This window comes from Oryctolagus cuniculus, chromosome X (assembly GCF_051225735.1).
Source record: "Oryctolagus cuniculus isolate XC-2025 breed Fujian yellow rabbit chromosome X, ASM5122573v1, whole genome shotgun sequence".
NCBI lineage: Eukaryota > Metazoa > Chordata > Mammalia > Lagomorpha > Leporidae > Oryctolagus > Oryctolagus cuniculus.
Window position 1 is genome coordinate 3000994 of NC_142888.1, and position 16972 is coordinate 3017965.

The 16972-nt window shown below is 40.3% G+C and overlaps 1 protein-coding gene across 10 annotated transcripts in view; it reads left to right on the plus strand.

The window, feature by feature from the left end:
* The window catches only part of REPS2 (RALBP1 associated Eps domain containing 2), a 256482-nt gene that overhangs the window by 195290 nt on the left and 44220 nt on the right, over positions 1–16972 (plus strand). For all 10 annotated transcript variants that reach the window (XM_008272394.5, XM_051827621.3, XM_002719927.6 and 7 more), the window contains one exon: positions 5955–6016. In XM_008272394.5, coding sequence (XP_008270616.1) covers positions 5955–6016 — 62 coding nt within the window. The remainder of the gene's footprint in view (positions 1–5954; positions 6017–16972) is intronic.

A 16972-nucleotide genomic window follows, 5' to 3' on the forward strand; every position in this document is an offset into this window, starting at 1 on the left:
TAACAGTGAGCAAGGATTTGACTGAGAGCTGACTTCTCATCACTGATAATGGAAGCCAAATCCAGTGAAATGTTATCGTTAATGTGTTGGAGGAAAGAGCTATCAATTTAGAATTTTTCCCCCAAAATATTATTTTTTAAAAAAATTTATTATTTGAAGGGCAGAGATAAAGAGAGAAGGAGGCGTGGAAGAGGGGAGATCCATCTTCTACCTGCTGGTTCACTCCCCAAATGGCTGCAACAGCTGGGGCTGGACCAGACAGGAGCCAGGAGCTGCTTCGGGTCTACCATGTGGTTGCAGTACTTAGGTCATCTTCCACTGCTATCCCAGGTGCATTAGCAGGGAGGGGATCAGAAGTGGAGCAGCCAGGACTTGGACTGGTACCCCTATGGGATGCCGGCACTGCAGGTGGAAGCTTAACATATGCCACAGTGCAGGCCCCCAATTTAGAATTCTGTACTCAAAGAAATAATATCTCAAGAGTGAGAGAAAAATGGATTTTTCAGTGAAATAAACTGTTTGCTACGAATAGGTTCTCAATAAAGGAAATTGTAAAGGACACATTTTAGAGAGAAAATACCATAGCAAAAATTTGTAATGGAAATGAATAAGTTTTAGCACTAAATGACAATATTGTATGTATAAATCCATGAATTTTTACTGAAAAAGTACTTGGTATATAATTTACATCCCTACATGTTTAATAAGTGAAGAAGAGAATCCAGAAGCTAATGAGATAATTAGCCAATTTAAGTTAAAAAATAACAAACAAGCCCAAAGAAAGTAAATGAAAGGAGATAAGCAGATATTAATGAAGCAGAGAGTAAGAATATAATGTGGAGGTTCAAAAAGTTAGAAGGTGGCTATTTGAAAAGATTAATAAAATTGACAGTTGTCAGGTAAGATTAGTGAAAGAAAACTAGAACGATGATACAAATAGTATGATGAATGGAAATAGATAATTATACCTACAGTCATTTAGATGATAGTAAAAGGGGAGTATGAAGACCCTTATGCCAATAAATTTGAAAATTTAGACAAAATAAACAAATGTCTAGGGAAAAACCATTTATCACAACTGATTTAAGAATTAGAAAGTCTGAATAGTCCTATAACAGTTAAAAACATGAAGTTAGTAATCAGAAATCTTGGTGAAAAGCTCCAGGCCCAGATGGCTTTATTGGAAAGTTTTTACTGCTATCCAAGGAAAGAAAATTTCCAACCTTACAGACCCTCTTCCAGAAACAAGCATGAGAGGATCATATGAGAAAGGAAAGTCACTTGTGTCCCTCATGAATATGGTTGCAAAAATCTTAAAGTATTAGCCAACTAAATCTAGCAGATATGAAAACCTGACTGACTTGAAATAATCCTAGGTCTGCAAGAATGTTTTAGTATTAGAAAATCTGTAATGTAATTTATCACATTAACCAATTCTCAGGAAAAAAAATTATCCCATCATTTCAATGGATGGAGTTGTAGCTTTGGTTAAAATTTCAACACAAATTATCCTGAAAAAAAATCTCAAAATAAGAATAGGTGATAATTTTCTTTTTTTAAAGATTTATTTATTTATTTGAAAGGCAGAGTTACACAGAGAGAAGGAGAGGTAGAGAAAGAGGGAGGGAGGGAGGGAGAGAAGGAGGGAGGAAGAAAGGGTGAGAGGGAGAGAGGGAGAGTGAGGTCTTCCACCCATTGGTTCACTCCCCAGTTAGCTGCAATGGCCAGAGCTGCACAGATCCAAAGCCAGGAACCAGGAACTTCTTCCAGGTCTCCCATGTGGGTGCAGGGGCCTAAGGACTTGAACCATCTTCTACTGCTTTCTCAGGCCATAGCAGAGAGCTGGATGGGAAGTGGAGCAGCTGGGACTTGAACCAGTGCCCATATGGTATGCCAGCACTGAAAGCGGTAGCTTTACCCATTATGCCATAGCACCGGCCCCAATGATGATAATTTTGATAATATATTAAAAGGTGTTTACAACAAACCTATAAAAAACATCATACTTTTTGATGAACTACTGGATGTTTCCCTTTGAGTTGAGAGAGAACAAATATACCATTTTTTTAAACTTTTATTTAGTAAATATAAATTTCCAAAGTACAGTTTATGGATTATAATGGCTTCCCACCCCAATAACTTCTCTCCCACCCGCACCCCTCCCATCTCCCACTCCTTCTCCCATTCCATTCACATCAAGATTCATTTTCAATTCTCTTTATATACAGAAGATCAATTCAGTATATATTAAGTAAAGATTTCATCAGTTTGCACCCACACAGAACATAAAGTGTAAAATACTGTTTGAGTACTAGTTATAGCATTAATTCATATTGGACAACACATTAAGGACAGAGATCCCACATGAGGAGTAAGTACACAGTGACTCCTGTTGTTGACTTAACAATTGGACACTCTTGTTTATGGCGTCATTAATCTCCCTAGGCTCTTGTCATGAGTTGCCAAGGCTATGGAAGCCTTTTGAGTTTGCCGACTTCAGTCTTATTTAGACAAGGTCATAGTCAAAGTGGAAGTTCTCTCCTCCCTTCAGAGAAAGGTACTTCCTTCTTTGATGGCCTGTTCTTTCTACTGGAATCTCACTTGCAGAGATCTTTCATTTAGGTGGTGTTTTTTTTTTTTTTTTTTTTTTTTTTTTTGCCAGAGTGTCTTGGCTTTCCATGCCTAAAATACTCTCATGGGCTCTTCAGCCAGATCTGCCCTTAAGGGCTGATTCTGAGGCCAAAGGGCTGATTCTGAGGCCAGAGTGCTGTTTAGGACATCTGCCATTCTATGAGTCTGCTGTGTATCCTGCTTCCCATGTTGGATTGTTCTCTCCCTTTTTAATTCTATCAGATAGTATTAGCAGACACTAGTCTTGTTTGTGTGATCCCTTTGACTCTTAGACCTATCAGTGTGATCAGTTGTATAAATATACCATTTATTATAGTTAAATTCAACTTTGCAGGAGATGTTCCAGCTAGGTATATAAGAAAAAAGTGGTAAAGTACTGAAAAGAGGAAATAAACATGCCGTTAATGTTTTTGATAATTTGGGGACCCCCCCAAATCTTCTTAGAGTTTAATGGAGAATAACCAGTATCACCTCTTAAAATTCAGAACGGACAGTGGACACATGTATGTGATGCTGTTTTGTTGCTTAAAGCTTAATTATGAGAAACTGAGGCAAGATTCCATTAAATGGTCTCAATCTGTCCCTCTTCCTTTTTTCTTTTTAGTTTTTAACAGATTCAGTGTGATTTGTAGATACAATTCCAAGAACATACTGCTATTCCTTTTCTCTTTCCCTCATTTCCCCCTCCCTTCACCCTCTTCTCTCTCTCTTTTTTAGTTTTTGAGATAACATTTTAAAATCACATCACAGTAAAAAGACTTAATACTTCATAGAATAAGATATCTAACAAATGAAAAGGAAAAAGACCCTAGTTAATTGGGAATATAGACAATGACTATAAATAATATTTTAATGGAAAAATGGCCATTTCACCCATATACAGTAAATTTTAAAGTAATCACAGATCATTAAAACTGTTGCAGTATAACATTCTTAACCATTGGTTTGACAAAAATATAAAACAAAGTTTTACACGACTATATTTGCAGCAATACTGATATACAGATATTTCTTTTTTGTTTGTTTTTTAATGTGCGGTATTTGTCTTTCTGGGTCCAGCTTATTTCACTCAAAGTGATTTCTTCTGGTTGCATCCATTTTGCTGCAAATGATGGAATTTCATTCTTTTTTATAGTTGAATCATATTTCATTGTGTTTACATACTACATTTTCTTTATCCATTCATCTGATGATGGACACCCTGGTTGATTGCAAATTTTGGCTATTGTGACCAGTGCTGCTATCAACATGGCAGTGCAGGTATCTCTGATTCATTGTGTTCAAGCATTTTGGTGTATACCCAGTCGTGGGATTGCTGGATCATATGGCAGGTCTATTTCTAGTTTTTAAAGAAATCTCCACACTATTTTCCATGGTGGCTGCACTGGTTTACATTCCCACCAACAGTGTATAAGTGTTCCCCTTTGTCCACATCCTCGCCAGCATCTGCAATTACTCATGAATCCAATAAGTGTTGTAGGTGATATAATTTTTTGCAAAACTGTTTTCAGAAACTGACCCACACATTATATTTTAGAAAAATAAGACTTTTGTCTTTTTAAGTGTTAAGTAAGTAAAAAATAAAAACTTGCTCCAATCCAAATCTGGATCTAAGTCCTGTTTCTGGTAACTCTCAAAGCAGTGGAGCAGGCACAGTAAGTCACAGTGCATCGGCTTTTGTTACCTGATTTTTACTGTCTTTACTGTTGTATCTGTTTTGTTCTGATGTCTTCAAAACTGTGGTTTCTTATGATTTTTCTGTTTGTTTTTGGGTGTTTCAAATGAGCGAGTAAATTTGGTCTTTGTCTTGTTGATCAGAAGCAGAAGTGAAGTTAGTGAAATGGCTTATCACTTCTTAGGCAGTTCTGTTTTGTTAATGAAGGGTTGTTTTAACACACACTGTATTCTGGGGTAGTTGTTTGACCTTTTTTTGGAAGCATGCACAGATTTTGTTCATTTATTTGCTTCTTTATGTTTCTTAAAATAACTTGCAATTTCAAGGCACAATCTCTGAGGACCTATAGAGCAGGAGCCTTGCAGCTGATAATTCCTGCAGGGTTTTGGCATTCTCTCCTGCTGCATACTTTGTTATTGAGGGCTGTTCACAGTCTCACCACTTCTGGAGTTTTAACCTACTGATGTGTTTCATAAATTTTAATGAAAGACAGATTGAGAGAGATCATAGATGAGCTCACATAGTTGTGCCATATTCATGCACTGGTTCCAAATAAAAATCTCTGTGACATTACTCTGAGTTACATTTGTAGAAAGCACCAAATTCCGTCTTCTAGCTTGTCTGGTCCAACCAGGCAACTCAAAAAATTATTTGCAAAAGCTTTCATGTTCTCAGTACATTGCTGTACCTATATTTTTAGAGCACAGAAAATTGTCCAGGTATTAGCACGTGTATTACAAATGTGCAAAAAAAAAAAAAAAAAAAAACCCTACACATAGTTACAGGTCGTAGTGTTTTTCTAAGGAATTTGTAATGAATGTGATTTAACTTACCAGTGTCTGATGCTAGACTTATTTCTGGTGTGTGCTTATGAACTTTACTTATAATTTCATAGCAGTTGTTTATTTCACTGCTAAATTGCAATTCAAATGTTCTTCGCTTAACTCAAATATTCTCTGTATCTTACAAAACCTTTAAAAATTAGACTGAAACTTTCTTTCAAAAGACCCTTCAAATGTGGTCAGATCATTTTAGAAACAGATTTAGTAATCTCTGAGAATATGAATCCAGGAGAGAGGAATTTTGAAGTCTGTGAAGACTCCCCAAATATCATTTCAGTCCACCGCTTTCAGCTTTTCCTGCCGCTGTCAGAGGATTCACAGGACCACCCCCTGAGCTGAAGCACTGCCTCCTTCGGGTTCCAGTTCCTTTAGTTTCCACAGCCTGATAACTGGGCTAATGAGCTTTGTAAGTGGTTTAGAGCTAGGGAGAAATATGAGAAAAACAGAAGGCCCTTTCTGACTTTTGGCCTGTATTATTTGAAACTAAATAGCATCAGAATAATGAGAAATTGACCATCTTCCCCATGCAGGGCTGCTGTCTGTTGATAAAAAGGTTTGTTTTTCCTTACTGCTTTACACTGTTTTAATTATAACAACCTATGTAAATGGTGAATTTGGGGTAGGGAGAAAATGAGAATGGAATGAGAAATAATGTGTTCTCTTTTAAAGTTAAGCGTTCAGAGGATTTAAAAAGTGAAAACATGTTAAATGCAAATGCCATCGCTACTCCTAGGTAACAAGCACAAGAGGCTTCTCTTTTGTCTTTATTGGGGGTAGTCTGTAACAGTTTGTGTTTTCCTTTTCAGCTACTAAGTCAGGATTGTTACCCCCACCACCTGCACTCCCTCCGAGACCTTATCCATCACAGGTAGGAGACACATTTGATTTCTGTAAATGGAGTAGTAGTAGGGAAATTGTCTTGCTACTGTGTTATGCAACGGTTGATTGCCACAGAATTGGCCCATCAGATTCCCAAGATCGTATGTGCACGAAGAGAGCAGAGTGCTTTAGTTTCTTTTCATCCACTAGATCCCAGCCTCATGTGTAAGAGGGAGTTTCCTTGATACGCCACCAAACATGTATTGGTTCGCTCTTGACTGTTGAGGGGTTGCATGTGGTTTTCATATGGGGAGAGCAATAGAAGAAAGGACACCTCTGTAACTGGGGGTGAGAATATGGTTTTTCTGTTAGTGTGTGCATTCTGGGTGATTATATTTTCATCATTCCATTAGGATCAGTGTTCATTCAAAGTAAACAAAAACTAAATGGTCATCAACAGGGGACAATTGCTGTGGTTTGGGTTCAGTGTGCTTTCATTACTGTCATTTTCTCTCAGAAAAGTATGCCGAAGCAGCAAGAGGAAGACAGTGTCATCCAAATCTGTTTCACCTGTGAATTAATTCTGCCCTATTTACATGTGCTACCACGGCTTGCTTCGTCAGCATTTTTCATGGAGTTGAAAATAAGCAGGCAGCCAAGTCCATGGTGTGGTTTCTGGTACTACAGATCCTCCTTTTTGTCACTTGTTGCTGAAGAGACTTCCCATCTTTAAAGACCCTTTCTGACATTTGGCTGACAATATTAGGAGATTGCTCCGTGGGCAGTCTGGTGTTTACTTCTCGGCTCTGGGTGGTTCACAGCACTTACACCTTTCTAGAGGGTGCATCGCAGGACTCATCGAGTCACTGCAATCCCTCTTTTTCAGATTTGCTTGTCTTTCAGAAAATTGGCTAGTTCTTAGCATCCACTCAACTCTGAGATGCAAATACCACTAAGGGTTGGCTTCTTGCTTTTACTGTTGAAGGGTAGGAAACAGCCCAGTTCCCCTGACCCATGTGTAAAAGAGTGAGAACTCTTCCAACACCCACCATTGGTTTTAAGAGATGTTGCTTGAGCATTTAACAAGTATTTATTGAGTACTTGCTGTATATCTAATGCCAAACTCTAGTTCCACCTTAACCCTTTATTTGGGTATAATTTCTGCTTGTTCAAATTATTGACTGTGTTTATTAAACATCCATGGTAGACCAGGCATTGTGCTAAGTGCTTTCAAGGCATTATTCAGTCTTCACAGAAACTTTAGGGAGTAGCAGATGCTAATATTATCCTTTTTTTTAAATAGATGAGGAAATGGTAGCATACGGGGGATTAGGCAAGTCTTGCAAAGTGGTATAGCTAGTAGGTGCTGGAACCAGCTCTCAGACTGACATCTGTCTCCTAAAGGCCCCTCCTCTTTGCACCACTGGGTCCAGAGTCTACATATGCAACAAGACAGAAGATCCACTGCACTTGCAATTGAGGCTTTTACCTCTGACTAAGGAAGATCTAGATGAGATGAGGCTTTTGCTTTGCTCCAACCACAAACCTGGACTTCCTCACAACAAAATTAGCAGACATTCTGGAGGTGCTTATCTGCCAGCTGCTTATGTCAATCCTGGGGCTTGGGAGCCACCTAGATGAATGTGGGAAGGACCTGTGTGAAAGCGCTTCTGTAACCAACCTCCTTATCTTTCTCCCACTGCACAAATGACAATAGTTCCTTCCTGGTCATGAAATGTGCTGCTGCTATCAGCAGTCCACATCAGAGCTGCTGGAGGTGGGCTTCCTGCCTGCTTTGGGGCTTAGTGACCTAGGACCTGACAGGGGGACTGGAAATTCTCAAGTCACTGTTAATGAATGAGTCTGCTTCTTTGTCTACCAGATTTCCCATCACAGTGTAAACAGTGAGCCTGGCACTCAGCCCAGGCCTCTAGCTCAGCTGCCTAGCTATGGAGATTTCATACTGCAGGAACAGGTGTGTAAGAAGTGGAGGCAGAAAATATCTTCCCAGTTTTCTACTTTTGTCTTCTGTAGGTGGGATCCACATCTATTTAATATATGGAGTCTGAGTAGTAAGTTCATGGTTGTATTTAGTCTTTGTGCCATGTCAAATTCCTGATACTAACTCTAGGAGCATCTCACTGACCTGCTGTATGGGACACACTATATATTCTAGTCTTTGCTAAACTACTTGTGATGAAACAGTATCTGGTAGAAATTAATAGGGCTTTGCAGGCTGCTGCCCCTGCACCTCTTCTGGGAGATTGATGGTGTGTATGAGCCTACTCAAGGCTTTGAAGTCCTATAGTAAAGAAGGCTGGTCAATTTTGTTACAGCTGACAATACCCTTGCTCATGCGACCATTCGTTTCTTCATTTATGAAATACCTATTAATATCCCCAGGGTTCAGTGGTTAAGAAGCACTGTTATATACCAGCCTTAAGGTATTGCTGTGAGCACTTCCACACCTTTCTCATCGGTCACTCTATCTGTGTGTGTTACGTGATTAAAGTTCAATTTCATATGTTGTTCTAATAGTTTTCCCTAGAAGAGATGAAAACTGATGGTGTACTACACATGAGCTTGGGATTATTGGCTTCTCCATGTTTTCTCTTTGTCCTGTTTCCTTCCTTCTTGCACACTGTCACGTGACGTTTACCACCTCATAGGAAGTTTCTTTCCAGAGAACTTCAACACCATGGATTATTTTTTTTTTTTGCACTGTCACACACCTGTTGAATGTTCTTTGCTCCACATAGATCATTGACCTGATTTTGGAAATCTGGGGGTACTTTAAAAAGTTCGTGGACACAGGACTAAAAGGTAAGTTTTTTTGGTGCGAAGCATTTTCAAAATCCATGCATACATGGAAATGTATATTATGGAAAATTATGCATGGGTTTCAAATTGGTTTTGTGCTAAAATAAGCTTATCTTTTAATTCCAGGTTTCCATGAACTTTTTAAAGTACTCACATGTATTTAGACCTACAGAGATTTTTTTGAAGGGGCTTCGACTGTACTACCATTTCCAGGAGACCTAGGGGGGAAACCAGGAAGCCTGTTGTAATTAAAATCATGGTATTTGCTGGTAGCTCTGAAAGAGATCAAAACGCTTAAATTTAGGGGCCAGTGTTGTGGCACAATGGGTTGAGCTGCCGCACTCATGTGGCAGACCTGGATAAAGCTTCTGGCTCCTGACTTCACCCTGGCCCAGCCCCAGTTGTTGCCACCATTTGGGGGAGTGAATAAGTGGATGGAACATCTCTCTCTCTCTCTCTCTCTCTCTCTCTCTAACTGCATTTCAAATAAATAAGTACATCTTTAAAAAAATAAAGCTTTTAGATTATTTTTGGATTAAAAATTTTGTGTTATTTAAGTCAATAGGTGGCAAGACTAGCCTGTAATAAATAAGAAAATGTTTTGTTCCCTACAAAGGAACTCTATTTTTAAAACTATTTGGCTAATCCATAGTTATATGTTTCCAGTTTATGAGTATAAAAGAAAAATGAGTACACTTGCAGATATGTGTACAAACATAAGTATATATACTCAAGCATTTGTGTATGTGTTTGTAGTTTCTGCATCTACCAAAGGTATATCTAAGTCTATCAAGTGAGAGAAATGAAGTATAGTTTTTCAGCAGAAAGTGCAGTTTAACTGGCTTCTACTTACACCAAGCTTCACTGTGATGTGAACATCTGGATCAAGTTATACAAACAGGGCCCCAGAGTTAGGAAAAGGAACAAATTCAAAGAAACAGATCATTCTATTGTTCATACTATAGGTAAGATAAAGGACTAATTTAATATATAAAGAATAAAGTGAATTGTGTTTCATGTTTTCCTGTAGAAAGAGTAGAGTCCAGGACATCGTCTTCTGGCTCAGCTCAGAGTGGTGACATTAAAAAAAAAAAAAGACTAATTCATAGCATAAATAATCAAAAAGCAATGAGAGTAAACTGTTTCATCTGGATCAATGTTAAACTGAGAGTTAAGCTTATTATCTCACTGTCTATGTGGATATGCACTGAATAACATGCCACTTAACTTAATCTGCAGCTCAGTTCTCTGCTAAGGGACTATTTGCTACATCAGCAGTGAAATCTCTTTAATAGCATGTATCTTATGCCACATTTCTTTTAGCAGTTGTGATATCTTTAAATATCTTTAAATGAAAAAATGATTTTGGGAGATATAAAGTTTTGTCTTTCATTTTATGTGAATATCACATTTGATGAGTTGGGGCTACCTGTTGACTAATATACTCAGAATTTTACTGTTTATACCACGAATTTTCACCTTGTAACAGCAAGTGCTCCTCTCTGGCAATGCAATATGTACCAAAATGGTACTGTATGGTGAAAGTGCTGTCAAAGAAGCCTTTGATTAATACCTTTAAGCTTAGAGAGACTACAAAGGCTCATGGAAGGAATGAGGTGACCAATGAAATAAGTTTTAAAGAAACAAGTGGATCTTTCTTTTTCAGTGACTTAGGGACACAGAGCTTTAATGTACAGAAAAAGCAAATGCAAGAGTTCCTGCTATGTTTGAGGAACTGTCTGAGACTTGGAAAGGCAGATTTTAGGGAAGAGAGATCGAATGTGCTGGAGGTGGCAATGAGGAGCAGTCCTGCTCTTCTAGTCCCAGTGAGGCCAGAGCTGTGGGAAAGCAATAGCCTCCCCTCACCCCATCCCCATTCCCCATCCTGCAACAAGAGAAGCTCTCTCTGGGGAGCAGCCCTTGAAGGGAGAACAGAGTTTCAGTCAGCCAGGTATTCTTCACTGTGGGCCACACAGTGGGATCATCTGTGGGAGGTTTGAACCTGCCAAGGCCTGGGACCCACTCCCAGAAATTTTGACATGGGGTGATGAGGCTGGGCTGCTGGGAGTTTTAAGAATCTCCCAAGGTGATTCCGCAGTACAGTCAGAGTTGAGAAACACCAAGTCAGGGCAAGAGGAATGTTCAGAGAAGAGGGTGAGGATATATGGGCTTTTGTTTCTGCTATGCCATGCGTTCTTACAGGGCCCAATGGAAAGGGTTCTTGAGTTGGGGAGGAGTGATTGACACAAGGTTAGCTTAGGGAATAGATACAGACCGTGTAGGGATAGAACCTAGATCTAGAGGGATGGTCTGGGAGTCTTGGGCATCTTACGATGAATGATATGAACAAGAGGAGGGGGCATGCTGGGAAAGTCCTACTGGAAGGAATAGTCACTGTCTGCCTCAGGTCCTGTTTTTACTGTTGTGAGAGACTGGCTGTGATCATGGACAGTCTCTAAAGGAACCTGCTCAGCTAATTGGCATCTGATTTCATCATCTGACCCGAATTGGGTCTCGCCAGGCATACTGAACCCAGGGGAGTATGCTGTGCATGCTATTCTTTTTCAAAGCCACATTTCTTAGATACAACTTTTTATTAAATATTGCCTTTGCTTGATTTAGAAGGAAAGACTGAAGCTTACTTATACGCTAACAACAATTGGTAGGCCCTGAACTTATGAAATATTATGCTTTAAAAAAACTTGGCCTTTTAATTAATATCCTACCATTTTAAGTATTCTTTCCACAAGTTAATATATAGTTGATTATGCAAAATCATAATTTCTTCTGGGAGTTTTACAGTGAACTCTGAACTCTCTGTTTTTGGAAATTTCCTGGTGATTAGTCTCTTAAAGGGTTATCTAATCCATTTTTAAAATGTAAATTTGATTTAAGTGTAACATGCATGCTGAATCCATTTTTAACACACTATGAAAGCTATTCTTTTAGAGGGGAAAATGAGGTACTATCTGATTGGCAACCTTCAGATATCTAGAAAACAGCAAGAAACCACATGGGAATGTCAGTGCTTCTAAAATTTCAAGACTTTTTTTTTTATCAAATTAAAACTTAGTGGGTACACATCAAATGTCATGAGATCTTTTTGTAATATATTCAGTTTGCTTCATGTCACACACAGGTGTTACTCAATCACTTCAGTGTACAGTGTTGATAAAGTGTATTTATGACGTTTTTTAAAGGTATATGTAACATCCTAAATTTTATTTATCAAAATATACATTTAGTATGTATCAGGGAGTACTATTCTATTCATGCATATATTGGAAACTCAATTAATCTCAAGTGAATTTACAAACATGTATCAATCACCTGAGTTACCACCTTCATTTTCCTCCAAAGCATGACTCTGTTTTGTCATACAGTGTATGCCATAGATTAGCTGCAAATCATAGAATGTGAATGAATGTTTTGGTGATTAAGGGAACAGGATGTAAGCCAAGCATTTATCTTCATCTATGATGATGAGAGAACACACCAAAGGCTGTAGGACACTATGCTGGAGGTAGTGACTTGAAAGTATCTGTATGTGGTTGTCTTCTTGGACTCACTGCTCTGTTGCTCTAAGGCTTTGTGGGAAGGTTTTTAGTAAATTAATCCCATAGAACTGCTGCCTCTTCTATAAAATGAGAACATTTAACTAGATGGGGCCTTCTAGTGCTAAGGTCTCTCATTCTATGTTGTATTCCTCTTTTCAAGAAAAATTGTATTGTAAATATGAAGTGTCATAAAACACAATTGAGGGTTAAGATGGCTTGACTAATTTTCCTGTTTCTCCCTGCTTAACTACAACTAAAACTCTGGACATCATATAATGGAAAGAGGACTACTGGGTACACTTAAGGATTTGATAGCAGACTGCTGAGTAATTGGTAGAAGTTTAAATAGCTATTTTGGTGGTAAAATTAGGTAGTTTTTCTTTTAAAAATTTCCTCTTACAATTAAGAATTGGGGAAATGGAAAAATCAATTAGAATAAAAAAAGTCATTCAAAACTTTTTCAGAATAAAATGGCCTTTGGAAACTACTTGTGGCCAGCGCCGCGGCTCAATAGGCTTATCCTCTGCTGGCAAGGCTTATCCTTGCGGCGCCTGCACACTGGGTTCTAGTCCCGGTTGGGGCGCCGGATTCTGTCCCGGTTGCCTCTCTTCCAGGCCAGCTCTCTGCTGTGGCCCGGGAGTGCAGTGGAGGATGGCCCAAGTACTTGGGCCCTGCACCCCATGGGAGACCAGGAGAAGCACCTGGCTCCTGGCTTCGGATCAGCGTGGTGCGCCGGCTGCAGCGTGCTGGCCGCGGTGGCCATTGGAGGGTGAACCAACGGCAAAGGAAGACCTTTCTCTCTGTCTCTCTCTCTCACTGTCCACTCTGCCTGTCAAAAAAAAAAAAAAAAAAAAAAAAACTACTTGTAGGACCATGCTCTCAGAAATTGTGATAAGACATTTAAAATTGCATGATCACATAATTGTAGTAATCCCAGCAATTTTGTGAGGTTCAGATAAAAAGTTTGCTGTATAAATATATCATGTATGTCACCTGGCAGTTTTAAAAACCTATCTTCTCTAGAAAGTGAACTGTTATTGCCCACTTTTTAAAAAAAGATTTATTTATTTGAAAAGAAGAATTAGGGAGAAACAAGGAGAGGGAGAGAGAGAAGAGGGAGGAGAGAGAGAGAGAGAAAGAGAGAGAGATATTGAGAGATCTTTGATCCACTGAGATCCAGGAACTTCCTCTGGGTCTTATGTGGGTGCTGGGACCCAAGCACTTGCACATTCCTCCGCTGCTTTCCCAGGCACATTACCAGGGAGCTGGATTGGAAGTGGAGCAGCTGGGACTGGAATCATTGCCCATATGGGATGCCAGCACTGCTTCACAACGCCGGCCCCTGCTGTCACTCTCAAATGACAGTTTTGCTGTGCACAGAATCCTAGACTGAGGGTTCTTTGCCCTCAGTGTTGTGAATGTATCACTTCCACCTCTACTGTTTTTTTTTTTAATTTACTTGAGAGATAGACAGTGAGAGAGACAGAGAGAAAGGTCTTCCTTCTGTTGGTTCACCCCACAAATGGCCACTACGGCTGGAGCTATGCCGATCTGAAGCCAGGAGCCAGGTGCTTCCTCCTGGTCTTCCATGTGGGTGCAGGGCCCAAGCACTTGGGCCATCCTCCACTGCCTTCTCGGGCCACAGCAGAGAGCTTAGCTGGAAGAGGAGCCACTGGGACTAGAACCCGGTGCCCATATGGGATGCCGGCGCTGCAGGTGGAGGATTAACCAAGTGAGCCACAGCGCCGGCCCCCCACCTCTACTGTTAATCTGTTTTTGGTTCCTTTGGATTGATTCGGTCTTCTTTATGGTGACGTTCAAAATTTTGTTTCTGATGCTCTGTTTTGATGTCACTGTGGTATGTCTAGGTATAGATTTAAGTTTATTTATCCAGGTGATACTTGATGTGCATTGTCCATCTGAAAAATCATGTCTTTAATTTTATTTTTATTTTTGTATTTGACAGGTAGAGTTATAGACAGTGAGAGAGAGAGAGAAAGGTCTTCCTTCCGTTGGTTCCGATTGGCCAGCGCTGTGCCAATCCGAAACCAGGAGCCAGGTGCTTCCTCCCAGTCTTCCATGCAGGTGCAGGGCCCAAGCACTTGGGCCATCCTCCACTGCCCTCCTGGGCCACAGCAGAGAGCTGGACTGGAAGAGGAGCAACCAGGACTAGTACCCGGCACCCCAACTGGGACTAGAACCTGGGGTGCTGGCGCCGCAGGCGGAGGATTAGCCAAATGAGCCACTGAGCCGGCCAATGTTTTTTATTTTAAACCACTATTAGTCATAGCTCTGAGTTCTGCCTCTCTAACTATTTATTCTATTTTCTTCTCAAACTTCAATTAGCTGTATTCCCTATGTTGTCAATATAGCTTTCATTTCTGGTAAGGGCTATTTGATATTCTTACGTTGTGATCTTTCTGGAATGGTCCTGGGTGAAATACTTATCTTCTAAATTAATAATTCCCTAACTTTGGCTAGCCTAGAATTTTTCCAGTTTTTAGGAAACCTCTATCAGTATTCTTTGATTCTAGGTTTTATAATTTATTCTCTCTCATATGAATCTGTTCTTATTTCACTTTTCCCTATTTTTGTTTCATACTCCTCTGTTCTTTTTTTTAAGATGCATTCCATATTTTAACTGAGAATTCTAAACATGCCAATTTTCAACTTGTTCAATTTCTACTTTGGTCAGGAGGGAATTTATTTTATGTTTTTTGACTGTTCCTCTTAGTGGTAGGTTTTTTTCTTCCCTGCCTTTTGGAATTTTGTTTTGAAGGCTTATTTTGAGTTGGGGTCTAAATCTATTGTCAGTTCCCTGAGCTCCTCCTTTTCTGGAGTACAGTGACTGTCTCTACCAACTACGCAGCCCCACACCCATGGTCTTCAGTCTCGAGCAAAGTCTTCTATTTGAGGTATAGCATTGCCATGTGATGTGCATATGGAGGGTCTTGCAAATGGCACCAGGTGGTGGCTAACCCAGGACCAGGCTGCAATGTTGTATATGCTTTCTGTTTCTTTGCTAAGTAGACAGCCCTGAGCTCCTTCACAGGTTTCATCCAGATGTTGTTTCTTATGTGAAAAAATTTTCATTTTATTCGAAAGTTTGGGGGAGAGAGAGAGAGAGAAGTAGATACAGAGGCCAACACACATACACTCACTCACTCACTCACTCACTGATTCACTCTGCAAGTGCCTGCAGCAGCCAAGGCTGGGCCAGGCCAAAGTCACTAGCCAGGAACTCCATCTGGGTTTCCCTTGTGGGTGGGACCCAAGTACTTGAGACATCGTCTGCTGCTTCCTGGAGCGTGCGTTACCAGGAAGCTGGGTGAGAAGCGGAGCTGGGACTTGACCCAAGCACTTCTGTGCCAAATGTCTGCCCCTGGCCTTGCAGCTTTGTAGGTATCCTGGTACCACCTTAGCTTATGGCTTCAGGGAATGACCCTGGTGCCAGGCCTCTGCCTCAAGTGTGGCATTTTAATCCCTGTTATTCTGCTGTGTATGAGCTCCAGCTGCCTCTGCCTGCTTGAATGCTCAGCCTGGTCTATTAAATTGTGACTTAGCCCCACAGGGACTTTTATCTTGCTTGTAATGGTGTCTAAATTTTTTTCATTTTAACACTTTCATGCTCGTGCTCCCATAGCTGTCATTGCCTGTCATTTTACAGAAGAGGAAGTTGAGGTTCAGAGAGCAGAAGTGAGCTACTGGGAGTCTGCTCTTGTCGAAGAGGAAGGCTATAAAATGTTTCTGGAAAAGTGCTAGAAATTTAATAAGAGGCAGGCATTGTGGCACAGCAGTTTAAGCTACCATCTCCGTCCCATATTGGAGTGCTGGTCAAGTGCTGGTATTCTGCTTCCAATCCAGCTCCCTACTAATGCACCTGGGAAGGCAGCAGATAATGGTCCAAGTACTTGCCACCCTGCCACCCATGTGGGAGACCTGGATAAAGCTCTGGGCTCCTTGCTTCGGCCTGGCCTAACTCTGGTGATTTTGGGCATTTGAGGAGTGAAGCAGCAGATGAAAGAACTCCCTTTTTCTGTCTCTCCCTCCCTCCATAGCATTCTTCTTTCCAAATAAAGAAATTGATCTTTTTTGAAAAAGAAATTTAATGCGAGAAAAGTAATTTATTATGTCACAAAATTAACTATAGATCTCCTAAGCAAGCATAGATGAGAATTTTGTCTGTGCCCACCAATAATTTTTTTTAAGATTTATTTATTTATTTGAAAGTCAGAGTTACACAGAGAGAAGAGAGGCAGACAGAGAGAGAGGTCTTCCATCCGATGCTTCACTCTCCAGATGCCCGCAACAGCTGGAGCTGTGCCGATCCAAAGCCAGAAGCCAGGAGCTTCTTCCAGGTCTCCCGCGTGGGTGCAGGGGCCCAAGGACTTGGGCCATCTTCTACTGCTTTCCCAGGCCATAGCAGAGAGCTGGATCGGAAGTGAAGCAGCCAAGTCTCAAACCAGCGCCCGTATGGGATGCCAGCGCTTCAGACCAGGGCGTTAACCCGCTGAGCCACAGTGCCGGCCCCCAATAATTTTCTAAATTTGAAATATTTTCTAGTTTAATCTAAAATGCTTTTTTATTACTATGAAGAGAGCAGATTCCATCAATACGAATCTAAGAAC